Source organism: Sphaerodactylus townsendi, linkage group LG11, assembly GCF_021028975.2.
Source record: "Sphaerodactylus townsendi isolate TG3544 linkage group LG11, MPM_Stown_v2.3, whole genome shotgun sequence".
NCBI lineage: Eukaryota > Metazoa > Chordata > Lepidosauria > Squamata > Sphaerodactylidae > Sphaerodactylus > Sphaerodactylus townsendi.
This window is the reverse complement of record NC_059435.1, coordinates 2,117,343-2,144,485: the sequence shown is the minus strand read 5'-3', so window position 1 is coordinate 2,144,485 and position 27,143 is coordinate 2,117,343. Positions and strand designations below refer to the sequence as shown.

Here is a 27,143-nt window from a genome sequence, read left to right as displayed (position 1 = left end):
GGGGGGTGGGGGGGGGGGGGGGTGGGGGGGGGGGGGGGTGGGGGGGGGGGGGGGTGGGGGGGGGGGGGGGTGGGGGGGGGGGGGGGTGGGGGGGGGGGGGGGTGGGGGGGGGGGGGGGTGGGGGGGGGGGGGGGTGGGGGGGGGGGGGGGTGGGGGGGGGGGGGGGTGGGGGGGGGGGGGGGTGGGGGGGGGGGGGGGTGGGGGGGGGGGGGGGTGGGGGGGGGGGGGGGTGGGGGGGGGGGGGGGTGGGGGGGGGGGGGGGTGGGGGGGGGGGGGGGTGGGGGGGGGGGGGGGTGGGGGGGGGGGGGGGTGGGGGGGGGGGGGGGTGGGGGGGGGGGGGGGTGGGGGGGGGGGGGGGTGGGGGGGGGGGGGGGTGGGGGGGGGGGGGGGTGGGGGGGGGGGGGGGTGGGGGGGGGGGGGGGTGGGGGGGGGGGGGGGTGGGGGGGGGGGGGGGTGGGGGGGGGGGGGGGTGGGGGGGGGGGGGGGTGGGGGGGGGGGGGGGTGGGGGGGGGGGGGGGTGGGGGGGGGGGGGGGTGGGGGGGGGGGGGGGTGGGGGGGGGGGGGGGTGGGGGGGGGGGGGGGTGGGGGGGGGGGGGGGTGGGGGGGGGGGGGGGTGGGGGGGGGGGGGGGTGGGGGGGGGGGGGGGTGGGGGGGGGGGGGGGTGGGGGGGGGGGGGGGTGGGGGGGGGGGGGGGTGGGGGGGGGGGGGGGTGGGGGGGGGGGGGGGTGGGGGGGGGGGGGGGTGGGGGGGGGGGGGGGTGGGGGGGGGGGGGGGTGGGGGGGGGGGGGGGTGGGGGGGGGGGGGGGTGGGGGGGGGGGGGGGTGGGGGGGGGGGGGGGTGGGGGGGGGGGGGGGTGGGGGGGGGGGGGGGTGGGGGGGGGGGGGGGTGGGGGGGGGGGGGGGTGGGGGGGGGGGGGGGTGGGGGGGGGGGGGGGTGGGGGGGGGGGGGGGTGGGGGGGGGGGGGGGTGGGGGGGGGGGGGGGTGGGGGGGGGGGGGGGTGGGGGGGGGGGGGGGTGGGGGGGGGGGGGGGTGGGGGGGGGGGGGGGTGGGGGGGGGGGGGGGTGGGGGGGGGGGGGGGTGGGGGGGGGGGGGGGTGGGGGGGGGGGGGGGTGGGGGGGGGGGGGGGTGGGGGGGGGGGGGGGTGGGGGGGGGGGGGGGTGGGGGGGGGGGGGGGTGGGGGGGGGGGGGGGTGGGGGGGGGGGGGGGTGGGGGGGGGGGGGGGTGGGGGGGGGGGGGGGTGGGGGGGGGGGGGGGTGGGGGGGGGGGGGGGTGGGGGGGGGGGGGGGTGGGGGGGGGGGGGGGTGGGGGGGGGGGGGGGTGGGGGGGGGGGGGGGTGGGGGGGGGGGGGGGTGGGGGGGGGGGGGGGTGGGGGGGGGGGGGGGTGGGGGGGGGGGGGGGTGGGGGGGGGGGGGGGTGGGGGGGGGGGGGGGTGGGGGGGGGGGGGGGTGGGGGGGGGGGGGGGTGGGGGGGGGGGGGGGTGGGGGGGGGGGGGGGTGGGGGGGGGGGGGGGTGGGGGGGGGGGGGGGTGGGGGGGGGGGGGGGTGGGGGGGGGGGGGGGTGGGGGGGGGGGGGGGTGGGGGGGGGGGGGGGTGGGGGGGGGGGGGGGTGGGGGGGGGGGGGGGTGGGGGGGGGGGGGGGTGGGGGGGGGGGGGGGTGGGGGGGGGGGGGGGTGGGGGGGGGGGGGGGTGGGGGGGGGGGGGGGTGGGGGGGGGGGGGGGTGGGGGGGGGGGGGGGTGGGGGGGGGGGGGGGTGGGGGGGGGGGGGGGTGGGGGGGGGGGGGGGTGGGGGGGGGGGGGGGTGGGGGGGGGGGGGGGTGGGGGGGGGGGGGGGTGGGGGGGGGGGGGGGTGGGGGGGGGGGGGGGTGGGGGGGGGGGGGGGTGGGGGGGGGGGGGGGTGGGGGGGGGGGGGGGTGGGGGGGGGGGGGGGTGGGGGGGGGGGGGGGTGGGGGGGGGGGGGGGTGGGGGGGGGGGGGGGTGGGGGGGGGGGGGGGTGGGGGGGGGGGGGGGTGGGGGGGGGGGGGGGTGGGGGGGGGGGGGGGTGGGGGGGGGGGGGGGTGGGGGGGGGGGGGGGTGGGGGGGGGGGGGGACCATGCCCATTCCCCCCTCATCCCTCCCAAACCTCACCTTTCCAACTCTCCCCCCACAGTAAGCCTCACCTTGGGACCCTTTCTCCACGCCATCCTTCCACCCTCCTCCACACCCACACCTTCCAATCCTTCCACCCAGTGGTGGGATCCAAAAATTTTAATAACAGATTCCGATGGTGGTGGGATTCAAACAGTGGTGCCGCCGCACACACGCACCTCCAGTCCCTATTGGGCAGGGAGGATGCTTTAGTAACCCCTTCTCGGCACTCAGAAAAAATTAGTAACCACTTCTAGAGAAGTGGTGAGAACTGGTTGGATCCCACCTTTGCTTCCACCCCAAGGCTCCCCTATTCTACCCTCTCCTTACCCCACACCTTACTCTCAACCCTTCCCCCACCCCGATCCTCACCCTCTCCCCTCCCCACTCCTTTCCCACCTCCCCCAATCCTTTCCTTCCCACCTACCTTTCCAACCTCTTCCACCCCTTAAGTCGTGCAGAGGCCTCCCCAGCCCCCATGGGTAAGTGAGTGTCAGGCTGTGAGCAGAGGGGTCATTGTATTCTGTGTAAAGCCCCATGGCAGGGGGAGACGGCTGCTCCTCCACTCAATCTCTCCTGCAGGGGGCTTTGCTAATAATATAATAATAATAGTAATATAGTAAACAAGCCTGCACTGGATAGCTTGTTAAAACCTCTGCCATTAACTGAATGTTAAGCTTTTGCCAAAACCTTTAAAAACCTCCATGATTGAGCTTCTGCCAAAACTTTTGCTATTATCTACTTCTGGGATTTTTAAAACAAGTCTCAAGCGTATATATTATAAACTTTTGGATGCAAGAAAACCTCTGCTGTTAACTAACCTCTGCTTCTGTCAAAACTTCAAAAACCTTCCAGTTGAGCTTCTGCCTAAATGTTATTGTTATCTAACACTGGATCTTTGTTGGCAACAAGCTTTACGTGGTGTGTTCTATAAACCTTTTGGTGTAAGATGTTCACAAGCTCATTTTGTATAAAACTGCTCAAGTGACTTTATTTTGATTGGGTCATCTGAAAAAGCAGTGATCTCTATAAATGTTATAAATTAATATAGAAATACCAGTTATCTTAGCCATTGCTGTTACGGTTTGTTTGATTTTATGTTCTCTCTTAAGGACAACTTTTGTCCTTCATCCAGCAGGAGCAATCTTAGCTGAGGCTGCAGAACGAAGAAGGGGTTGGGGAGACCCCCCTCCTCCCAGGGACGCGTGTGACCCTTCCCTCCACAGTGGGAGCCTCTTCCCTGCCTGAAGAGAGAAAGGGACGGAGCCCCAGAGCTGAGCTATGGCTGGTCTTTGCAACCTCCACAGAACTCTCCTGGCCAGTAAAATCCTTAAGCTCCACTATGATGGCTTTCAAAGGAAACCTTGCTGGTGTCACGTAGGAATACCCTGGCATACGTGTCCAGGATTAAGATGCCAAACTTATTGAAATGCCAGTCTTTGTTTTTAACAGATGTTGGATGCAACCTGCAAAAATGTTTTGGGCAACAATCCAGGAACAGACTCACTCTAACAGGTCTAATGAGCACAAGGCCGTGGTTTCTCAGAAGACTGGCTCTTAGAGTCCTAATAAAAGCTACCACCAATATGCAGTCAGGCAAAGCACAGAATTAGAAATAAGAATAAAGAGTTGGATTTCGGTCCGATACGGTGCTTCAAGGAAAGGTTTTACTTCTTTGCAATTCCAAACAATGCCTTCAACACAGGCCTGCCCTTGTGCTTGTGATGCACACCCCGGGCGTTGTGTTGCTCCTTATCTCCCCCCCCCCCCACCCCCAGCAGGGAAATTTCAAAAAGGAAATGTTTGAGAACCTTTTACTGACAAACCACAGGCCTCCGTCATCCTTCAAAAAATGTCACACATGAGGAGGCCCGTTGGAATCCCTTGGGTTTCAAGATGTATATGAACAAGGAAGGAAGGAAGGAAGGAAGGAAGGAAGGAAGGAAGGAAGGAAGGAAGGAAGGAAGGAAGGAAGGAAGGAAGGAAGGAAGGAAGGAAGGAAGGAAGGAAGGAAGGAAGGAAGGAAGGAAGGAAGGAAGGAAGGAAGGAAGGAAGGAAGGAAGGAAGGAAGGAAGGAAGCCCTCTTTGATTCTTACAAGCTGCGCATGTAAATTAGCTGCAGAAACAGTCTCTGATTCTTGGGGTATTATTTTGCAATCTTTTATTTCTTTACATTCAGGTAGTCACTATTTGTTTTCACAGCTAGTACGACGCTTGGGAGACATCTTCACATGTAAGTGCACGGAGACTGGGGTGGCTCGCTTGGGCCCTTTTGGAACTCTGTAAGGACAGATGGTGACAAATAATTAGAAAGGGATTTTATCCTTCCAGGTATGGCACTGCTGCTGAATTGAAAGTGGCTTAGGAAGAGCAGTGGTGTAGTGGTTAAGAGCAGGTGTACTCTAATCTGGAGGAACCAGGGTTGATTCCCTGCTCTGCCGCCTGAGCTGTGGAGGCTTATCTGGGGAATTCAGATTGGCCTGTCCACTCCCACACACGCCAGCTGGGTGACCTTGGGCTAGTCACAGCTCTTTGGAGCTCTCTCATCCCCACCCACCTCACAGGGTGTTTGTTGTGAGGGGGGAAGGGCAAGGAGACTGTAAGCCCCTTTGAGTCTCCTACAGGAGAGAAAGGGGGGATATAAATCCAACTCTTCTTCTTAGTCCTTCCTCTGTGCTAACATAGTTTGCAACTTTTTGGCTTCAAAACAATAACCCCCAAACTCCTGCCACAGCTGCTTCCCAGAGGTCAGAAAGGGATGGCTGCACACCCTATGAGCAGAGGCCTGTCTTCTGGGAGGAGGAAGCCCTTCCTACTTTGTGCTTTCGCTGATGCATGTTGAAGGGTCACGTCCTCAGGCTCAGTAGCTGCTGCTCCCATTTCTCCCTCCAGACCCCTCCGGTTCAACTGCGCCTGGCCTTAGTTGGAAAAGATCCCCGGGTTTTAAATTTAATAAAATAAAAAATTAATTAAAATTAAAAAAGATACTGTGCCCTCTGTCAGTGTGTGTGCAAGAGGCCACTGAACTGCCTCCCAAGCCCCAGCAGGGAAATCAGAATCAGTTTCACCTCCAGAGAGGTTACTTTTGCAGTGCATGAAGAGGGCAGTGGGCACTCCCCTTGGAGACCGGAGCATTTGTCTATCTGCATTGAGAGTGAACAATCCAGGCACACGCAGCAGAGAAACGGTGCAAAGATCTCTAGCCTGACGGATGAAGGCAAGCACAGAGCTGGAGACTGTGCAGGGGCGTGGCATGCAGCCTCCTCTGAGGGCTGGTCTTTCTTCCTTCCACATGAGAGATTCTAAAGGTCTTGAATTACCATGGAAAGATTAATGGAAACCTTCCTAGATATAAGATGCCTGAGAAAGATCTGGCTTTCTGGGACTGGCCTCATGTTCAGCACAACTGAGTAGACGTCTGGATGATTCAGTGGGGCCGAAAGGCAGCACCCAAGCCGCTGCCAGGGGCCGTCTCTCAGACATGCCCCTCCCACAGATCGGCACGGGACAATCTCTGCGGAGGCTCCTTTCCAGCTCAAAGGCTTGAGGTCGGGGAGCTGAAGTGCTGCCCCACTCCCAGTCTTCAGCCCAGGCCTCCTTCTGGGTCTCGTTTCCGCTCTCCTCAGGCATCAGGCCAAAAGCGACTCGATCTTTTGAAATTGTTTTATAATCTGCTTTTATCCTAACCATTGTTTCATAAGGATTATTTTAGGCTGCGAAACGTGATGTGCTATTTTGACTCTCTGGTTGCTTTGCCAGGGCTAGTTTTGAAGGTGCCCCCGGTCTTCGGCTTTATTTGGCCACAACAGACCAGCATGATCATCCCCTGTGAAAACATCGGGGCAACCTTGAAACAGCCAGTCTCTCAGTCTGGCCATCTCATTTATTTTCCTTATTTCCTTATTCGCAGTTTATATCGTTCTCCTCCCTGTTTTATCCTCACAACAATCCTGTGAGGTTGGCTGGGCGGAGTGCCTGTCACTGGCCCAAGGCCACCCAGCAAGGCTCCATGACAGAGTGGGATTCAGAACGGGCCTTGGTCCAGCACTAGCCACGCCCACATGCCATCCACCTCAGAGGAAGGGTGCGATAGGAAAGCACTGAACAAGGCAAAACCACACGGAGAGAACCGTCCCGCTTGAAAAGGACCGTTTGGCGGCCTACGTGCCACGTGGCGTTTCTGCTCCACTTGGAAAGCTTACGGCGCTGGAGCAGAATGACCTCAGCACCATCAAGTGACGGCCCAGCATTCTTCTCCTGCTTACCTTTTGGCTGACACGTGATCACTGACCATCTTCTGCAAGGCTGGCACCCTGTCCTTTGAACGGAGGTCAGGAAATGAAGTTTGCACCTGAGCCTCTGCGCATAAGCGAGACGAGCGCCACTTCTTGCCCCTGGGGATTTCCACAAAGGAGGTCTGGACCTGCGCTTCAGTAAATATGGGCGGTTCTGACATTCCCTCCACTTGGCAAATTTGTTCTATCTTCTCTTGGCTCTCCAGTATTGCTGGAAATAAATGTGAATTTTTGTCAAAGGATAAGCCAAAGTTGTCAGTTTGCATTTGCACTTCTGCTTCCTGTCTGCTGGTCCACACTTCAAGCAGAGATGTGGGCAGCTGAGGATCTGTCTGCGCACGGAGAGCTGCTTCCACATCTGCGGGTGTGGCCAGGGGCACGGGGCTGGCAGTTCGTGATGGGACAGACAATTGAAGAATGGCATCAGCCAAATCACTCTTGCAAGATGGCACCGGAGGACAGGGCAGCTCTTCCGGGGTCTGCATATCAAGCTGTGCGTTTTGCACCTGGATGTCAGCTGAGGGTGGGCTTGAGGTTGGAATTCCAGAGCTTTCCACCAGCTCCCTCGCCTTCCACATTTCAAGCAAAGAGATTTGCTTCTCAGGTTTGATTTGATTTGGGGGTGGAGATTCAGACGTGGCTGTTTGCATTGGGCTTTCAGACTGTGGTTGGAGGAGTGGTTTTTCCATGGATTTTGGCAAATCCAGCCAAGAAGTTTGCATCTGGGCATTACTTAGTTCTTTTGCCTTCCATATGTCAAAAAAGGAGGTTTGTGCCTCAGTGTCAGCTTGGAATGGGAGAGGAGACTTAACTGTTTCCACTGTGGGCGACTGCGCTACATTTTCAGGTTGCGAGGAAAAAGGAGATTCTTCCACAGATGTCGACAGATCCGTCTGAGATGTTTGGGCCAGAAAATTGCTTAATGATTTTGTCTTCCATATGTCAAGGAAGGAAGTTTGCACCTCAGTGTCGATTTGACTTGGAGGTGAAGATTCAACAATCTCAAATGTAGGAGACTGCACTACATTTTCAGGCTCTAAGGGGAGAGAAGATTCTTCAACAGATGTCAACGCATCCATTTGAGAGGTTTGGGCCAGAGAACTGCTTACTTCTTTCGTCTTCCATATGTCAAGAAGGGAGGTTTGTACTTCAGTGTTAATTTGAGATGGAGGTGAAGATTCCGCTGTTTCAGATGCAGAAGACTGCACTATATTTTCAGGTTGTGCGGTGGGACGAGGTTCTTCCAAGGATTTTGGCATATCCATCCTAGAGGTCTGGACCAGAGAACTGTTTACTTCTTTCATCTTCCATAAGTCAAGGAGGGAGGTTTGTACTTCAGTGTTGATTTGAGATGGAGGTGAAGGTTCAGCTGTTTCAGCTGTGGAAGATTGCACTACATTTTCAGGTTGTGCGGTGGGACGAGGTTCTTCCAAGGATTTTGGCATATCCATCCTAGAGGTTTGGGCCCAACCATCCCTCAGATCTTTCATCTTCCACATGTCAAGGAGGGAGGTTTGCACTTTAGTGTTGATTTGAGATGGAGGCGAAGATTCAGATGTAGAAGACTGCACTACATTTTCAGGTTGTGCGGGGGGACAAGGTTCTTCCAAGGATTTTGGCATATCCATCCTAGAGGTTTGGGCCCAAACATCCCTTGGATCTTTCGTCTTCCATAAGTCAAGGAGGGAGGTTTGTACTTCAGTGTTGATTTGAGATGGAGGTGAAGGTTCAGCTGTTTCAGATGTAGAAGATTGCACTACATTTTCAGGTTGTCCGGTGGGACGAGGTTCTTCCAAGGATTTTGGCATATCCATCCTAGAGGTTTGGGCCCAAGCATCCCTTGGATCTTTCGTCTTCCATAAGTCAAGGAGGGAGGTTTGTACTTCAGTGTTGGTTTGAGATGGAGGTGAAGGTTCAGCTGTTTCAGCTGTGGAAGATTGCACTACATTTTCAGGTTGTCCGGTGGGACGAGGTTCTTCCAAGGATTTTGACATTTCCATCCTAGAGGTTTGGGCCCAAGCATCCCTTGGATCTTTTGTCTTCCATAAGTCAAGGAGGGAGGTTTGTACTTCTGTGTTGGTTTGATATGGAGGTGAAGGTTCAGCTGTTTCAGCTGTAAAAGATTGCACTACATTTTCAGGTTGTCCGGTGGGACGAGGTTCTTCCAAGGATTTTGACATTTCCATCCTAGAGGTTTGGGCCCAAGCATCCCTTGGATCTTTCGTCTTCCATAAGTCAAGGAGAGAGGTTTGTACTTCAGTGTTGGTTTGAGATGGAGGTGAAGGTTCAGCTGTTTCAGCTGTGGAAGATTGCACTACATTTTCAGGTTGTCCGGTGGGACAAGGTTCTTCCAAGGATTTTGGCATATCCATCCTAGAGGTTTGGGCCCAACCATTCCTTGGATCTTTCGTCTCACATACTTCAAGGAGGGAGGTTTGCACTTGGGTGTCCATTTGTGATAGTGGGGGGGGCTCTAATTCTGCCTTTTTCATATCCAGCATTGAGGTCTGCAGCTGAGCATCGGCATGCAACCGTGATGCACGCCACTTGCTTCCCACAGGGATTTCAACATCAGAGGTCTGCACCACGGCATCAGTTTGCAATGACCAAAGAGGCTCTTCTTGTGCATTTGGGATTCCAAGTAAGGAAGTTTGTACCAGTACATCCGTTTTTTCTTTTCCCTTCCTCACATCTGGACAAGACATCTGCACCTCCCGGTCAGTTTGCAATGGAGAATCCCCTTCTTTGGGCTCCGGGAATGCACAAGCCGTCTGCTGCACACCGTCTGCTTTTTTTGCTTCGCTTATTTCAAGAAAGGAGGTCTGTGCTGGTCTATCAATATGTTGAGTGGGAGGAGACTCGAGGGCCTGCTTTGGCAACTCAGTTACTGAAGTCTGTGTTTGAGCATCAGCTTTTGTGTTTGCCTTCCAAATATTGAACAACGATGTCTGTACATGACTGTCAATTACCAATGGAGGAGGGGATTCCACCTTAGTTCTGGTTAAACCCAAGCCAGAAGTCTCTACCTGGGCATCAGTTAAGTCTCTTGCTTGCCATATTTCAAGCAGGGAAGTTTGTGACTGCATCTTGTTCAATAACTGATGGCCAGATTTAACTTCTTCCACTGAGGACTCAAACCCCGAGGTCTGCATCCCAGCATCAGCTTGTAGGCGTGATGCCCGCCATCTGTTTCCCTCTGGTGTTTCAATAGATGATGTTTGTACCTCGCTGTCAACTGTTGGTGATAAAAGAGGTTCCCTTTGGACTGGAGCCTGAGAGGCTGTTTGCATTTCTGGAAATTCGTGGTACCACTTGCGGATCTGAGCTTCCAGTAGTTGAGGTGTAATAAGATACTCCCTCCCTTCTGTTATCTCCTCCTGATTTCCATCCATGGCCTCAATCAGAGACAAGGAAGAGTACTTACGCAGATCAGCATCTGAAGCCCTTCCCTGGGACTCCATGTGTGAGGAGGAGGAGGGATGCAGCTTCTTCGTGAGTTCCAGGTCAGAGGCTGGCGCCTGGACGTCTTCCGCAGGGAACAGGAGCTGGAGCTTCCCTGCTGGCTCGTGATCTGAGGATGCCACAACTGGTGCTGAAGAAAGACGCTGTTTCAGAAGCTCAACACTTAGAACCTGGCCTTGAGTTGCAGAATCTGACAAACAAGAAGGTTTCCTCTGTAATTCGTAACTCGGAGTTTGCACGTGCGGCTCAGTCACTGACAGCGAGGAAACCTTCTTCAGCAATTCAGTGCGGGAAGTCGATTCCAGCATCTCAATCTGGGATAGCAAAGAAAGCTTCTTGAGGAGTTCAAGAGTTATTGGCTGGACCTGCACATTAGAGTGCTGTGACAAACTCCGCTTCTCCTCTTCCAGAATCTCAGCGCCAGACATCTGTTTGCCAATTTCAGTCAGTTGGGATGGATAAAACTTCTCTGTCGTGGCAAGAGGGGCCCCCAACTCCTCCACCAGCATCTCTGATTTTTCTAGCTTGACCTTTGAAAGTTGCACTCGCATCTCACCTTCAGTTAGGGAAGCTGGATTTTCCAGCAAAATATTTGATGTTTGTACTTGGGCAGCAGCTTTTAGTCGGGCAGAACGCCAGTCGTTTCCAGGGGGTATTTCCACAGGTAATGTTTGTGCCTCAGCACTGATGTATACAGGATATGATGTGTTGTAGTCCATCTCTGAATACTGAGAAGGTGATTTGTTGCTTCGTTGCTCAGCTTCAATGGATGATGTCTCTTCCTTTTCAGATATATAATCTGAAAATGAAGTCTGTATTTGGACATCTGTTTCTGAAGGAGACATTTCAAGATTTGAAGTCTGTACCTGGGCCTCAGCTAACATTGGTAAAGAAGCTATTTTTTCTAATACTTCTATATAGGATGGCGGTACCTGGATTGAGATTACAGACTGTCTTTCAGGGAAGGGAAAAAATGAGGTTTGCACCTGGGCCCCCCTTTCTCCAGGCAAAGAAAAAAGTGATGTCTGCACCTGGGCCTCCCTTTCTCCAGGCAAAGAAAAAAGTGATGTCTGCACTTGAGCTTCAACACTTGATTCTCTTAACAGTTTTGTCAATGAAGCTCGTACTTGGGCCTCAGTTTCAAATGGGGCTGGACTCTGTAAGGGTAGAAAGGAAGTTTGTGCCTCAGCCTCAACTTCCCTTGGTAAACTCAGAAACGAGGTTTGCATCTGAGCATCCATCTCTGTGTCTGACTCGATCTCCTCAACAGGCAATGTGGCAAGAGATGTTTGCACCTCAACTTCATGATGCAGTCGCGACCACCGCCACCGATTTCCTTCTGGGATTTCCACGTTAGACGTTTGCATTTCAGCCTCAATGTACAAGTCTTCATCTTCCTGTTGGGGAGGGAGAAGGCTGTGTAAATAACACTTGACTTCTCAAGTTGACTTTCTCCTTTAACGTCAAATTAACATTAACTGGGTGCCATAACCCAGAATTGTGTATAAAATGAATGATGAAGTTCATAAATGGAGTGAGGGGAAGAATATCAAATTAAATAACAATTAGTATTCTTTTGGGAATAGGCTTGTTTGCTCATTCAGCAATGAACACTGGGCTAAGCTGCAGCCTTCATATATATCTACACCACAGCCTCAACCAGCTGCTTCCTCTCTGGGGGACCTCTCTCCAGAATCTCTAACAAAGCTCTGTCACCAAAGTCCCCATATTCTTCGAGAGGATATGTTTCTGGTTGTGACTGCCACCACCTGGATGTGTGTTAAGAACTTGCTCACCCCTCTGCCTCAGGGCTGGGCCAGGCAGTGCATCCAGACCCCCCCCCCCCCAGCTGACAGCCGACTGAGCAATGGAGCCCAGCTGAGCAACTGACAAAGGGCTCCCAAGAGATCCCAGGCTCCATTTCTACCTGCGCTGAGAAAGAAGGGGTTTTTGGTGTATCAATTATTACATCGGGTTATCATTCAGTAGCTTACTCCAAAATAGATCTGGCCCAGAGTGGTACTGCGGTACTGTAGTCAAAGCTCTGCTCACAATCTGAGTTTGACTTCTATTGGTTTCAGGTAGCTGGCTCGAGGCCGACTCAGTCTTCCATCCTTCCAATGTCAGTAAAATTAGTATCCATCTTGTAAATGGCTGGGGAAGGCAATGGCAAACCACCCCGTCAAGGCAGTCTGCCCAGTAATCATTGTGATGTGATGTTACCCTGGGAGTCAGTCATGACCCAGCGCTTGCACAGGGGACTACCTTTGCCTCTACCAACAATTATTACCCAAGACTGTGTGTGTTTTGCAGAACTAGGGGAGAAGACACAGCAGGACTCAGCAATCTTCAACTATGCATGTATTTTGGTATCAAAGTGACCATGTGGAACCCAGGGCAGGATGAAAAGGCACCTGCTGTAGCCATTCCTACTGTGGACTAGGCAATACAACTGTTAGATGGATTTGTAATTGGTTGTCTGATCGAACTCAAAGGGTGCTCATCAGTGGCTCATCTTCACCCTGGAGAGAAGTGACTGGTGGGTGCCACAGGGTTTTGTCCTGGGCCCAGTGCTATTCAAGATTTTTATCAACGACTTGGATGATGGACAACAAACCACTTGCCAGTTTTCAAGGATTTTATTGACAGACGTGAAAGGAACAAAGGAAGACGTTTCTGGCGAAAAGGCGCCAAGCAGTTGACAATATAGAAAGCACCCTCCCCACCCCCACGAGGGAACAGTCCAGCCTGGAGGCCCATCCCAGCAGCAGAACTCCAATGCCAGACTGGGTAGATAGCGTTGCATCCGCAAAAGCGAAAGCCACTCCAGAAAGCTCCCCCTCCCATCCTGACAGCGTGGGAATCAAATTTGCAGATGACGCCAAAGTAGGAGGGGTAGCTAATCCCCCAGAGGACAGATCTCACCTGGAATACTGTGTCCAGCTCTGGGCACAATTTAAGAAGGATGTTGACAAGCTAGAAAGGGTCCAGAGGAGGGTGACCAAAATGGTAAAAGGTTCACGCCCTATGAGGGGAGACTTAGGGAGCTGGGTATATTTAGTCTGGGGAAAAGAAGGTTAAGGGGTGATATGATAGCCATGTTGAAATATCTGAAGGGATGTTGTTAGGAATTGCAAGTGTCTGTCACAATCCTGACAAGAAGGGGTTAACTGTGTGAATGTTAATTAGCTAGTGAGGCCAATGTCTTGTTCATTGATTAGGCCATTGGGCAGTTAATCTGACATCACCTGTGTGAGACAAAGCATGTGGGTCAGAGGTTATAAAGTTAATTGATCTTCTTTGTCTCACTCCAACAGAGCACAGGGCCAGAGAGCACTCGAGTTTTTCCTTTTGTACCTGTAACATTAATTCACCTTGAAGGTGAATGCCTAGGCCGCGTGCCCTGCAACTTAGTTTGTGCTAGAATAGTAAGGATTTATTGTTTTTTAAACTCCATGTATCCTTACCCTGATTTAGTTAAATAAAGTTTTATCTTCTTTTTATAATCACAGCAAAAGTCTCTTGGTCTCTTATTTCACTCTGCTAATTTTCCAAACAGGGAAGCAATTTCCTCAACAGATGTCATGCTGAAGAGGGAGCAGGCTTGTTTTCTGCTGCTCCACAGAGTCTGGGACACGGAGCCACGGATTCACGGTGCAGGAAAAAAGATTCCACCTAAACATCAGGAAGAACTTCCTGACAGTCAGGGCTGTTCGACAGTGGAATGCACTAGGAGAGTGATGGAATCTCCTTCTTTGGAGGTTTTTAAAGAGAGGCTGGATGACCATCTGTCGGGAGTGCTTGGATTGCAGGGATTTGGACTCTTCCAACTCTATGATTCTGTGATTCCACCTCACAGCCTTCTGGAGGAGTAGCAGGAGAAAAGACAGAGATTCTTGGGGGGGGGGTCAAGAAAGGGGAACAGACACAAAAAGCCACAAAGGACAGTGGAAAGGCAGGGGATGGAAATGGGATGTAGGAGGACTGAGAGAGAAAGAAACAAGGAAGGAGTGCTGAAGGGGTCAGTGTAAGGTTGGTTCGGTTTGCTAGAAGCCCTCTTCAACCTTGGATCTACATTCCTGCTTCTGGGCGTCGTGCCCAGACCCGTCTTTATCTCTTGCTTTGCCTAGCTGTGTGCTTGCTACTGTTCTGTGTAAATCTGTCTTTGGTGGGAATAGTAGGATGGGAAAGAAGGATTGTTTGGGTTGGGGTTTCCGTGGGAAAACGCCAGTCCGTAAAAAGCGGCTGCTTGGGAGAGTCTGGTCAGAATTCGCATTGTCTGTAGAAGATCATGATTGCCAGATCAATAAAGAACTATTAAGGTTACTGTTGGCCTGGACTTTGCTGATTCCTTACAGTCAGGAGGTGGGATGATAGTTGGGCTGCCAACCTCCAGGTGGTGGCTGGAGATTTCTCCAAATTATAAGTGATCTCCATTGAAGTCCCCTCTCCTCCCCAAATCCTCTCTAATTCAGGGTCTACTCCCCAAATCTCCAGGTATTTCCTAACATGGAGCTGACAACCCTCAGCAGCAGGAAACACACAGCAGCAGTGGCGCAGTGGTTAAGAGCAGGTGCATTCTAATCTGGAGGAACCGGGTTTGATTCCCTGCTCTGCTGCTTGACCTGTGGAGGCTTCTCTGGGGAATTCAGATTAGCCTGTGCACTCCCACACACGCCAGCTGGGTGACCTTGAGCTAGTCACAGCTTTTCGGAGCTCTCTCAGCCCCACCCACCTCACAGGGCGTTTGTTGTGAGGGGGGAAGGGCAAGGAGATTGTAAGCCCCTTTGAGTCTCCTGCAGGAGAGAAAGGGGGGATATAAATCCAAACTCTTCTTCTTCTTCTTCTTTCAGATAGTGATACTGGTTTTTCAGGAAACTCTGTAAAGATTTCAAGAAGCCGCAGAACTATTTGAAAACCAGTTATTGCCTCATAAACGATATGTAGAGTAAAGGCTATGAAGACACAAGCGTTTCTGCAACAGCTGTTGGTAGGGTAAGACATCATCTTCATGACACCACACATATTTCTTTTCTCCCACTTTTACTACTAATCAAACAGATCTTGCAGATTTCTGAAACAATGAAAAACTTCAAAAAATCTTCTATCAGAAGCAAGAGTGAGATAAGTTTTCACACCACAAATACCAAGCAATTTTTCAAACCACATTCAGTTAACTGACAAAATACCCCGCTCCCCACACATCCTATCTACGCCCCCTCACCCCACTCAGGCCTGTATTACCTGCTCTAGCTCTGGCTCCAGCAGAGGTTTCACGTGATCAGATCCACTGATATTAATGCTGCAATATAGAGATAACAAATACTTTTAGAGTCGGTGAGAGTTGGAAATGGCAACTGAAACATTAGGTGCATCAGGGATTTCATGTATTAAAAGTAGGACTGTGAGAAGACAAAAATTCATTGGGAAAAAGACTGAAGAGAATAGGTTATAACAGGTTATAATGAAATACGAAAGCACCAGCAATTCTGCTTTTGAATCACTCATTTTGTTTACTTCATTTAGATCCCACTTTTCTCCCCAACTGGGACACAAGGTGGCTTACAGAATTCTCATCTCCTCCATTTTATCCTCACAACTACCCTGTGAGGTAGGTTGGGCTGAGAGAGTGTGGCTGGCTCAACGTCACCCGGCAAGCTTCCGTGGCATGAGCTGTGATTCAGACCTGATTAGTGTGTTATACTGTGCTTAAGAATACACTTTCAGCTTTGTAAAGTTTAACTTAAAACGAGAGCATATGGTGAGTGTTTCTGCCTAAATAACTTCCTTTTGTTTACTAAAGAATTTGGAATTAGCAAAGATGCTACCCTGCAAATGGGTAAGATGACCAGCTGCCCATTTATATGCATTTTCTACTGTATATAAATTACATTCAACAATAAATTACATTTTCCTCTCTCTGCCGCTGCCTGGTAATATTTATCAAAAAATGCATGTACAACTAGAAATTGAGATTGTGGCCCAGTTTTCATGACCCTCAAGTATGTTGCAGAAAGACAGACATTTAGTCCAGCCCTGTGTCAGTGGGATGCGTATCTGAGTAAACCATGTAACTGCCAGATACCAAGTAATGCCTTTTTGATATATCTAACCAGCCTGCTATATGTTACCACTGCCATCTGTGCATTCTTTCCTTGATCTATGCTGTATGGCTTTGAATGCTTCGTAGTAAACTAGGCATTCCCTGCATCTCCTGTCCCGTGAGAAAAGAGTTACAACTGTTATCTTGTTATGGGCAGGAGACCAGATGGCTCCTCTGCTATCTGTTGCTGACCTTGGGGCAGTCTCGGTTCCAGAGGCTGCCTCTGGGAAGTTGGGAGGGGGGATTTGTTAAGGGATATATGGGTCTACAAATGCCAGTTTCCTTAGGAAACAAGTGTGGTGCTTGAACACCTCATCAATAAACACTGCTGATTGATACTAAAAAAGTCTGTTTATTGGCTTAAGGTTCCGAGACCTAACACCCAGGTTCCTAACCCTTTTAAGATCAGGGTTATCCGGCACTGGAATCCAAAGTTTTAAATAAATCAGGTTAAGCCACTATGATGAAAGGTCTAAACACACCAAACAGACTAGCAGTAGGGTTGCCAACCTAAAGGTGTGGCCCAGAGTTCTCCAGTAACTACAGCTTATCTCTGGACCGCAGAGATGCGGGGACTTGTGGAGCGGGGGGGCACCTCACTATCCCCCCAAGCCCTTCCCCACACTATTTCCTCTTTCCTTCCTCCTTAGAAGCCCACTTTCTCAGCCTTCCCTATTTCTTTTGCTCCTTCCCACCTACCTGCCCAGCTTTTATCTGCCCCCCCCCCACATCTTGCAGTGATTCCCCCCCCCCCTTTTTAGACAGGCCTGTCTTGCCTGTTCATGGCTCTAACATGGATTTAAGTATCCAGAGAATTAGATGTCCTGATAAGTAGATTTAATGCTGATTGTACCATTATACTAGAAGTAAAGTCCGTTATTCTAAAGTTTAGAATCTAAACAATATGGGTGCTATTGTTGGTGGGCGCAGCAGTGAGACAGGATCTGTTTAAATCAGTATTGTATGTCTGTTGAGAGCAAAAGAAAGACTATTTGAGTGAAGGAAACTGGCAAGAGGAGCTCACTTTCACTCCCACCCCCACCCCCGCTGACAATCTGATGCTCGCCTGCTCTGTCGCACCTGCCAGTTTGTGAAGATCTCCTGGGACGTTGGCACTGCAGGCATTGCGGCCGCCTGCCTTTTTACTGAATAAAGGACACTGCTGGACTCTGCTCTTCTGGCAGATTTCAGCAACATACAGGTTTTGTTGTTTAAAAATGTCAGAGGACGGGCCTTCGCAGCTTCACAGACTCAATGTGAGAATCCATGCTAATCCTCAGACCAAGTCTGTGAAACTTCAAAGATACATCCTCTAAATTTATTTTTAATGGAAAACTATAGATTGCCAAGATTGCCAAGAAGAGCTGAGTTCGAAGATGTCCTTTATTCAGTAGAAGGCAGGCGGCTGCAATGTCTGCCGTGCAAACATCCCAGGAGATCTCCACAAAACAGAGCAGGCAAACAGGACGTTGACGATCTGGGAGGGAGAACGACAGGAACAAAGCCTGAATGCACTCAGGATCAGACTCCCCACCCCCCACCCCCACTCGCTTCCCAAAAGAGCCCCTTCCTCTGGCCCTGATGGGCTTCACTGCCACTGAGGCAGCATTTCTAGGCATCATGCGCCTCACCCCCAAGCCGCGTTTGTGCCCAGACTGGCTAGGAGTGAGTCATTGCCAAGTGGATCAGGGTACACAAATTGATGCTAAGGTACAAAAATCTGTAATTTGTCACACACACATCCCTTTCCCAAAAATCTCATGCAAAATATGGGGACAGATTCATCTCTCCACTGACAGAATTTCAATTTGTACTTACTCCCAGGGAAGAGAAGCTGAATCCCGCCCTGCTAGCCATTTAAAGGGGAAGGACACGACACAACAGACCGAATGTGCTAACATTATTTAAAAGTTCCTGGAACAAAACTTCATTGCAAACCTTGCTCATGAAATCAGCTTCCATTAGAGAAGCAGTGTGGTGCAGTGGTTAAGAGAGGTGGACTCTAATCTCGAGAACTGGGTTCGATTCCGCGTGCTTCTACATGAAGTCTGCTGGGCAGTCACAGTTCTCTCAGAACTCTCTCAGCCCACCCAGAGGAAAGCAGTGGCAAACACCTCTGAACATCTCTTGCCTTGGAAATCCTACAGGTCATAATAAGTCAGCTGTGACTTGATGGCACTGACACACAAACACACACACACACACACACACACACACACACACACACACACACACACACACACACACACACACACACACACACACGCAATTACTAAATTGCCCATTGAGGCCTTAAAATATTGCACAAAGGGATGGGCTATCTCCTCACCTGTAAACAGAGAAATGTGAGGAGACCCCACTTCAGCCCCACCATGCAGTTAAAAAGCCCCAGTTTAAGTTGTTCCACAAGTCACGGGCCTGTGTGCAGGGAGCGAGTGGACTTGCACGTGTGGCATTTTGCCCAGGGCCTCAATCTCAGAGCGGGCCTGCAGGTTAGGGCCTTCATGTGACTGAGGTTCAATAGTCACGAAATATAATAATGGGGCAGGTGGACTGGGGAAAAGGAACGGAAACTTACTGAGTTGAAGACTGAGTTTCTGGTGGGCCAGCACAGCAAAAAAATTTTCTCCAGGTTCCTAAAAAACAGAGAAAGGTCTTTTGAAGGTGCATCTTTGCCCATTCCTCTCAGGAGTACCTGCTCACGGATGCCTGAGAAACGGGCTCTTGATTCGAGTTGTCTCCTCGGTGGAATAGAGTCTCCTGTCCACAGGCCCAGCTGGGCAGAGCCCCCAGAAGGCAGAAGAGCGCAGTGCCGCCTGCCAGGGCGGAGACGGAGCGCCAGGGTGCTCGTATTTGTCAGAAAGTGGTCTAAGTGCGGTCATCCGACTTCCCTCCAAGAGACAGTGAAGCAGTTACTCAAGGTGGTGTGTAAGATTCGTAACAACTATCAGACTTTCCAAAGCGGGTATCACTGGATCAGTTTGTTGAATACATTACACTAAAAAAGTTTGAATTGGATTTTGAATAATTGTTACGGTGCTGAATTTTATTGTTCTCTTGCTTAGTGGATGGTGCAAACTGCTACCGTGTTTCCCCGAATATAAGACAGTGTCTTATATTAATTTTTGCTCCCAAAGATGCGTTATGTCTTATTTTCAGGGGATGTCTTATATTTCTGTATTCTGTTCGTCAGGCATGCTTCCAAACAAAAACTTTGCCACGTCTTACTTTCGGGGGGATTGTTTTATATTTAGCACTTCAGCAAAACCTCTACTATGTCTTATTTTCCGGGGATGTCTTATATTCAGGGAAACAGGGTATTCTGAATACTGCTTTTTGTAGGGTAGGGGGCTCTGGGGACGGATTTATGGAACCTGGGGCGGGGGGGGGGGCACGACAAGGTGTGGGCCTCACTGCTCCAGGCAGTGGTGTAGCGCCAATGGGGCCTAGTGCCCCGGGTGGAGCAGCGGTGGAAGCGTGGCTGGGGTGGGACAGGGGCGAACGGTGTTGCGGCAGGGGCACAGGGCGCGGAGCCTGGGCACAGTTCCCGCTGCTCCGCCTCTGGCTCCAGGCCCTCACCTGAATGGTGGACAGCGCCTGAGGTGGAGAGGGACCTCAAGGGGGTCCCTTGCCCAGGAGTCCGTCCTCCAAAGCAGTTTTTTTTGACTGGGGGAGCTGACCTCTGTTGTCTGGGGGTGACCCCTGGGGCCCACCTGGACACTGGCAGCCCCACCTGGCCTGCAGCACCCACAGAGATGGGAGGCCCTTCCTCACATTCCGACCGAGGCCCTCGCCAGGGGCCACCTGGCCTGACCCCCCCCCCCCGGCTGACCAGCCCCCCCAGAGCCCAGGCTGGCCGGTTCCGAAGGGCCGTCTTCCTCTCCCCCTGGGACTGGGCAAGGAGCCCCCCCTCGGCCACCGGCTAGCGCAGGTTCCCCGGGGCAGCCGGATCTGGCCGCTGAGCTAGCCCCTCCAGCCCCCTTTTCGCGGGGGGGGGGGTCCTTCTCAGAGCTCCGCCTTCCAACTCTACGCGGCGCCCCCTCCCAAGAAGGCGACCCCAGGTCCCCAGCCCAGCCGGCGCTTCCGTGCGCGGGGGGGAGGAGGTCTCGGGTAGGCTGCGTCGGACCAGGGAGGCTCACCTTTCCTCTTGCCCATGCCGGCGGCGAGGGAGCGTGTGGCCGGGGGCGCTGGGGGCTGGCTTCCCGCTCCTGGCCACACTCCGCCCCCGCCCGGGACCCCCGCCGGCCGCCTGACGTCACCGCGGGGCTTTTTGGCGTCACGGAGCTCTGCCGGCCCCGCCCCCAGGACAGGAGCCCCCCCCCCCCCGCCGGCCGGGGCAGTCCAGGGCTCGGCCACAGCGGGGGACCCTCCCCGGGGGGCGGGCCTGGCTGCTGCTGCTTGGCCGACAGCAGGACCCCCCCCCCCAAATGCCCCATCCTTAAAAAGATGCACCCCCTCTCCCCCCGCGCCTTCTGCCGTCCCCCCTCCTAGCCAGCCGTTGTGCGCGCGGCACCTCTCGCCCCCCCCACCGGGTTCCTCCTGCCCCCCCCCAGGGCGGTGCCCTCAAAGCCGGGGGTGGGGGTGGGGGGGACCGGCCTGACTGGCGATAATAGCCGGAGGTCGCCCAGAATTAGCGCGGCTTCTTCCTGTCGCCTTTATTTCTGGAAAGGATGGGGGGGGGGGTCAGACTTTGTCATCGACGTGGGGGGGGGGCGGGCGCTGCGCCCCCCCCCGGCAGGCCCTGCCCCCGCGCCTTCTGCCCGGACGGCGGTGCTGAGCTGGGAGGGGCACTCGGGAGTCCTTGAGCGGGACAGGCTGGCCAAGCCTTCTGCCCGGACAGCGGTGCTGAGCTGGGAGGGCACTCGGGAGATCATGGCCCGGGACAGGCTGGCCAAGGCCCCCCCGTGCAAAATCCCACACACAGGACCCTCCCCCACTGTCGAAGGCCTCCTCTGGCCGGCTCCCACCCCCCCCGCACTTCTGAGGCGAGGAGGGTCCAGACTGTGGTTGCCAACTGTGGGCGCGGAACTGCAGGGAGATTGGAGGAGCCTTTCATACCAGCCGTCCGTCTGTCCTTTTTCTGCAGCAGAAGCGGAATTGATGTTTTAAATAAGTAAATAATACGGAAATTAGCCATTTATAGAGCCTGGAGAACCACTGCAATGCTGAGAGATCTCCAGCCCTCCCCCGCCCTCCCCAGGAGTTGGCAACGGACGACACCCCCCCCCCCACACCAATGCCACCTCAACCTCCTTCTCCAGATTGAATATCTCCAAGTCTCCCAGCCTCTCCTCATAGTCTTCACCCCGATTATCTTCGTCACCATCCTCTGCACCCACTCCATTCTGCCCACATCCATTTTGAAGTGAGGCCTCTAGAACCGCACACAGGACTACAAGTGAGGCCTGACCAATGCAGTGTACGGCGGGACGGTGACGTCTGATGATTTGGATTTTATGTTATGCCTGTGTTGATTCATCCCAAGATTGCATTAGCCTTTTTTTGCTGCTGCATCACGCTGGTTGCTTATCTTTAACTTAGTGGCCACCTATATCCCAAGATCTTGTTTACACACACACTGCTTCTCTGAAATGTGGTCCCTCATCCAGTACGCATGTCCCTCATTTTTGTTACCCAGATGTAGAACTCAGCACATAACCTTAATGAATTGCAATTTTTTAAATATCTGCTCCCTTTCTCAGTGTGTTCAGATCGAATTGACTTCTACCTCTGTCTTTTGGTGTTTGCTCCCCCTCCCAATTTAATGTGTAGTTCTTCCACACCCTCCTCCAGATCATTTATAAAAATATTGAAAAGCACTGGGCCCAGAACCAAGCCCTGAGGCATTCCACTGGATTCCCCCCTCCATTCGGATGGCATGCTGTGGACAACTACGCTTTGAGTATGGTTCTCCAACCACTTTCCTGTCCTCCCAACCATCCTAGAGCCCAGTCCTCAACTTTACCAATTACAACATCATTAGGGAGTTAGAGCTTACTTCACCTGGTGTATTGGCATGTAAATCCATCAGGCCTGCTTTATGTATAGAATTAATTAATAGCAAGTTCTGTCTGACCAAGAAAGTGAGACTCACCAGGTACAACATCTCCTTCTGCAATACTGTGTGTTGGGAGAGAGACTTCACATGAAATAATTTCTTAGCTTATTGGTGAAATGCACAGATGTGTGTTTTCATTTATATTTCAGAGGATTGTGGCTAAAAAGGAAGATAAAGTGTGCACAAATTCATAATGCAGCTAATAGATAGATGAACAAAATATGGCATATTGTGGAGTGTATTTATTTCATACTTGCTAAACCTTAAATTACCATTTCCAAGACATTTACTACAGAATGTACTAATTAATTGCCTTATCCTTTCTCTTAAACTGTTCTTTAATTCTCTAATTGTTTGTGATAACAAGAATTTTTTAAAGAATTTTGAAAATTCAGAAGTTTGCAGTTGCAGAAAGAAATGTTTGGAGAAGAGAGGGGTTGCAAAATGAAAGCAGAGAGAGAGAGAGAGAGAGAGAGAGAGAGGAATTTCAAAAGGAAGGACGGACGGCCCTCAACCCAAACTGCCTCCTCAGCACTGACAGATGGACGTCTTTCCCAGCTGTGACATGGCACATACTACATCCATGGATCCCTGAACTGGAAACTTGATTTTTTTTTCTCTCTTTCAAAAAAGAGAGATTAGCAGCAGTCCAGGATCTCCATAAAATGCTCGAATGTGCACAGAACTGCAGAAGGGAAGCAGCACCCGAAGTTCTAGGGAACTTCAGATCTCTGTTCGGAACTGCAGGGTTGTGTCTGCCATTTTCCTCTTATAATCTTCATCAAACTTTCCATTCTGTGCCACAGTGAAGTAATTCTTCCAATCGCCAGCAGTTCCTAGAAGATAAAAGACTATCAATCAGATACTTGGGCTCTCTGGAGGGACACTTTTTAAAAAAATGGGATTGCAAGCTTAATCTGTAGACTAATTTTACATTTATTTGATTAATCAAAGAAGATCACATTGGTGAAGATGAGAAATGCATATTTCTTTAATCTGGGATAGTTTGCTTTGCTGTATCTCTATAATCTGGAACAAATAAGCCATTACAATCTTACCTTCTGCTTATCTGGAGAGGGAGGGGAAGTGGCATAGGCTGTTGTTAATCATGGCTGAGAAGAGTTCGTTGTACACTATTGTGGGTGGTTGTCTATTTGAGGGTGAGGGGTGGATATTACTTGTATAAGGGAGGCTAGTGAAGGGTCAGGGATTCCAGTGATTGGGGTGTCAGGCTCTCGAACGTGGAAATAACAGAGACCATAGGAAAGTCCTAAAGCAGTTTATTTCTACAACGCGTAGAGTAACAAAGAAAGCTGAATCTAAGCTCTCCCGCTTAGATCCAGAGATTATATCCTTCAATCCCCCCCATTTGATCCACGCCAAATGTGCTTCACAAAGTGTATAACATTTGCACTGGGACAGAAGCCTTCAAGGAACCTGGGAGCGTTCGCACCTTCCTTCTGCGATGGAGATTTCGGCTGGGCTCCAGGGAATTCGCCCAGTAGAGAGGGGAGAGGGAAACAGGAAAGCATTTACAGAAAACACTTGCAATTCTTACACAGCAAGACATCTGGGCACTAACAGGCTTGGTCCTGACTTTCTGCCCCCCTTAAGACCTCCCCCCTCCTCCTGGGCGATCGGGGTAAGCCCGGTGGAATGCCTTCACCAAGCAAAGGGCCTGAACATGTTTGGAATCAACCCACTCTTGTCCCCAACTGGGAAATGAGTCCATGCGATCAAATACTGTAGCCGCCCACGGTGCACCCGAGAGTCCAAAACCTCCTCCACCTCGAGGTGCAGCTCCCCCCGCACTGATTATACCGGGGCCAAAAGTCACGGCTGGCTGAGGGTGCCAGTCATCCGGAGGGGGTGCCCTCTTGAGAAGGCTGCAATGAAACACAGGATGCACAGACTTCAAGTTTTTTGGCAACCGTAATTCATCTGTCACGTCATTTATCACTCTGAGTATCTGAAAGGGACCTATGTACCTCTTTCCCAGTTTCCTACACCTCTGCAGCCCCCGCAGGTTCTTGGTGGACAAGTACATCCAATCCCCCACCGTAAGAGTCACTGGCTGCCGCTTCTTGTAGGCCTACCACTTGTACCTAATTCTACGCTTTGCCTTCCTCCAGAGGAGCCTGCCCGCGCTGCATGCGGGTCCCCATGCTTCTGCTGGAGATACGGACTGCACCGCATTCCCGAAGCTTCCACTGGGCCCCCCCGCTGGACCTCCCCAGGAAAGGAAACGGCTTCGCCGATTGACCCGAGACTGCCTCAAAGGGGTTTTTCCCCGTGCTGCTATGCACCGTGTTATTATAGGCGAATTCCGCAAAAGGCAGCAGGTCAACCCGATTGTCTTACTGGAAATTAATGTAACACTGTAGGTACTGCTCAAGTGTTGCGTTTGTCCGTTCACTCTGCCTGTCTGTAGCGGCGTGAAACCCCGAGGAAAGAGCGAGTTCCGTGCCCAGCAGCTTCAGAAAGTGCCACGCCTTGTGAATCTTTCGCGAAATGAACTGCTCCGCCTTCGCGCGCGTCTTGATACTATCTTGTACTCAGGAGCTGATTAGTGGAGCCAGTAGATGTGAGTTACAAACAAGCAGACCAACTTGCTCGCCATTGGCAGCGAGGTGCAGGGGACAAAATGCGCCTGCTTAGAAAACAAGTCCACAACCATCCAGATCACCGACTTCCCTCTGCTGGATGGGAGGTCGGTAATGAAATCCATGGAAATCACCTTCCAGGGCGTGGTGGGCGCCAGCAGGGGCTGGAGGAGACCGGACACCTTCCCTTGTGCCTTTTTGGCCATCGCACATGTAGGGCAACCTTTCACATAAGCCTCCACATCCCCCCTCAAAGTTTTCCTCCAAAATTGTCTACGGACCAAATGCAACCCAAAGTGACCTGCTGTTTTTACATTGTGGGAGCCCTGTAACACAAGGAGGCGTGCTGCCGGAGGCACATACAGTCGACCCCCCCTTCCACCAGAACTCCCCCTGCTTTTCCAGCAGGTCACCCCCTTCATCCCGCGGCACTTCGAGTGCCCCCGCCCCCCATAGGACCTCCTCCAGTGAGGCGGGAACAGCTGGGGGGCTGGAGCGAAGCGCTGCCCGACTCCGAGTGACGACCGCCAAGCCCAGCTGAGAGGGGGAAAATACCGTCCTGACCGGAGCGGGGTCCCCTGGGGAAAGATCTGGCAGCCGAGACAAAGCATCAGCCAGGCAATTGGCCTTCCCGGGGAGGAAATGTAGATTGAAATTGAAGCGGGAGAAGAAGTCAGCCCAACGAAGTTGCTTGGCGGACAGCCTCCCCGGGACGCGAAGCACTGCCAAGTTCCGATGGTCGGTCCACACCTAGAATGGGAGGGCCTCTCCCTCCAGCCAGTGACGCCAGGAGGTCAGAGCACACTTGATTGCCCCCATCTCCTTGTCACCAACCGTCCAATGGCACTCAGCCCCCTGAAAACTTGTGGGAAAGATAGGCGCAGGGATACAACCTCCCATCCTCTCCTTTCTGCAGTAGGGCCGCACCCATAGCTTTGTACGAAGCATCGACGTGAACAACAAAGGGCTTGGAGGGGTCGCCATGGCATAAGAGGGGCTCCGACGTGAAGGCGCGTTGGAGCACCTGGAATGCCGCCTCACATTCTGGCGACCACGGCAGAGGAGCCGACGGCCTCGTCGCCCCTGGCCCCTTCTCCTTCGTGCCTAGCAAATCGGTGAGAGGCGGCGCCAGTCGGGCGAAGTCCGGTATAAAATCCCGATAGAAGTTAGCGAAGCCCAGGAAAGACTGCAGCTGGCGCCTGGTGCGGGGCTCCTGCCACTGCACCACATCACTAACCTTACCCAGGTCCATCTCCAACCCCCGGCTGGAGATCCGGTAACCCAGAAAATCCAGCCGCTCCTTATGAAAGTCACATTTAGAAAGCTTCATGAACAGGTCATTGTCCAGGAGCCGCTGAAGCACAGCCCCGCACAGTTGCGACGTGCTCCTCCTCCGACTGGGAGTAAATCAGCACATCGTCCAAATACACTACCACCCCCTTGAACAGAAAGTCCTGGAGCACCTCATTAATCAAATACATGAACGTTCCCAGCGCTCCGGCTAATCTGAACGGGAGGACGCGGTAGGCGAACTGGCCCAGCCTTGTGTTGAAAGCCATCAGGTGCTCGTAGCCCTTGGTGATCCACACCCAGTAGTAGGCTTCCCGCAAGTCCAACTTAGTGAAAATCTTGCCCTCGCCTAAGCAACTAAGCAAGTCCTTGATCAGTGGGAGGGGGTACTTGTTACAGGCGGAGACTGCGTTGCACAAGCGCAAGGAGCCATCCTTTTTCCACACGAACAGGACAGGAGTGGCAAAGTCACTGGTTACCCGTTTTATAAAGCCCCATTTCAAATTTTTGTCCAAAAACTCCTGGAGAGCCTGGGCTTCCGATGGGCTCATGGGGTAAAGACGGCTTTTTGGTAGCTTAGCCCCAGGGAATAACTCGATCTTACAGTCAGTCTTACGGTGGGGCGGCAGCTTGTCACACTCCATCTCCTCGAACACCCTCCGGAGGTCCCGGTAGGGCTGGAGGATGGCCGAGACATCCAGTGCGCCTCCAGCCCGCTCGTGGGAGACCCCGCCTGCCTCTGCGGGGGCCCAGAAATATGGTCGCCGCAAGGGGGGGTCAACAAATCGAATAGAGTTGGAGGGCCGGGAGATATCTGGGTCGTGGTCTCGCAACCAAGGCACCCCCAGCACCAGGGAATATTTGGTCACCTTCGCGATGATGAACTGCCGCTCCTCCCAGTGACTCCCGCATTGGATCAGGACCGGCTCTGTCCGATGTGTGGCCGGTGCACCTCCCAATGTTGCCCCATCCATCTGCTCAAACAGAATGGGGCAGCTCAGGGGAACCCGCCATAGCCCCAACTGGGTTACAAGGGCCGGCTGCATTAGGCAGCAGATGCAACCTGAGTCAACAAGGGCCTGCGTCTGCACACTAGTCCCACAAGTCTGATTCGACACAGTCACTGGGAGAAGGAATGGGTCGTTGGTTTCACTCACTGTCAATTTTGCACCCTTCAAAGGGACCTGGCGTCGGGTGCGCATCAGGCCA

At 53.2% G+C, this 27,143-nt stretch overlaps 2 protein-coding genes across 2 annotated transcripts in view; both read right to left on the bottom strand.

Moving 5' to 3' along the window:
• Nucleotides 1-20,857, bottom strand: part of LOC125441038 — a 40,629-nt gene extending 19,772 nt beyond the window's left edge. The window contains exons 1-5 of the mRNA XM_048511313.1: nucleotides 20,737-20,857; nucleotides 20,123-20,350; nucleotides 18,562-18,619; nucleotides 15,125-15,182; nucleotides 6,389-11,277 (exon numbers count right to left, since the gene is read on the bottom strand). Coding sequence (XP_048367270.1) covers nucleotides 6,389-11,277; nucleotides 15,125-15,182; nucleotides 18,562-18,619; nucleotides 20,123-20,350; nucleotides 20,737-20,857 — 5,354 coding nt within the window. The remainder of the gene's footprint in view (nucleotides 1-6,388; nucleotides 11,278-15,124; nucleotides 15,183-18,561; nucleotides 18,620-20,122; nucleotides 20,351-20,736) is intronic.
• Nucleotides 20,858-22,268: 1,411 nt separating this feature from the next.
• LOC125441144 (sulfotransferase 1B1-like) overlaps nucleotides 22,269-27,143 on the bottom strand; it is a 43,655-nt gene continuing 38,780 nt past the window's right edge. The window contains exon 8 of the mRNA XM_048511495.1: nucleotides 22,269-22,877. Within this exon, the coding sequence (XP_048367452.1) occupies nucleotides 22,765-22,877 (113 nt within the window). The 3' untranslated portion in view covers nucleotides 22,269-22,764. The remainder of the gene's footprint in view (nucleotides 22,878-27,143) is intronic.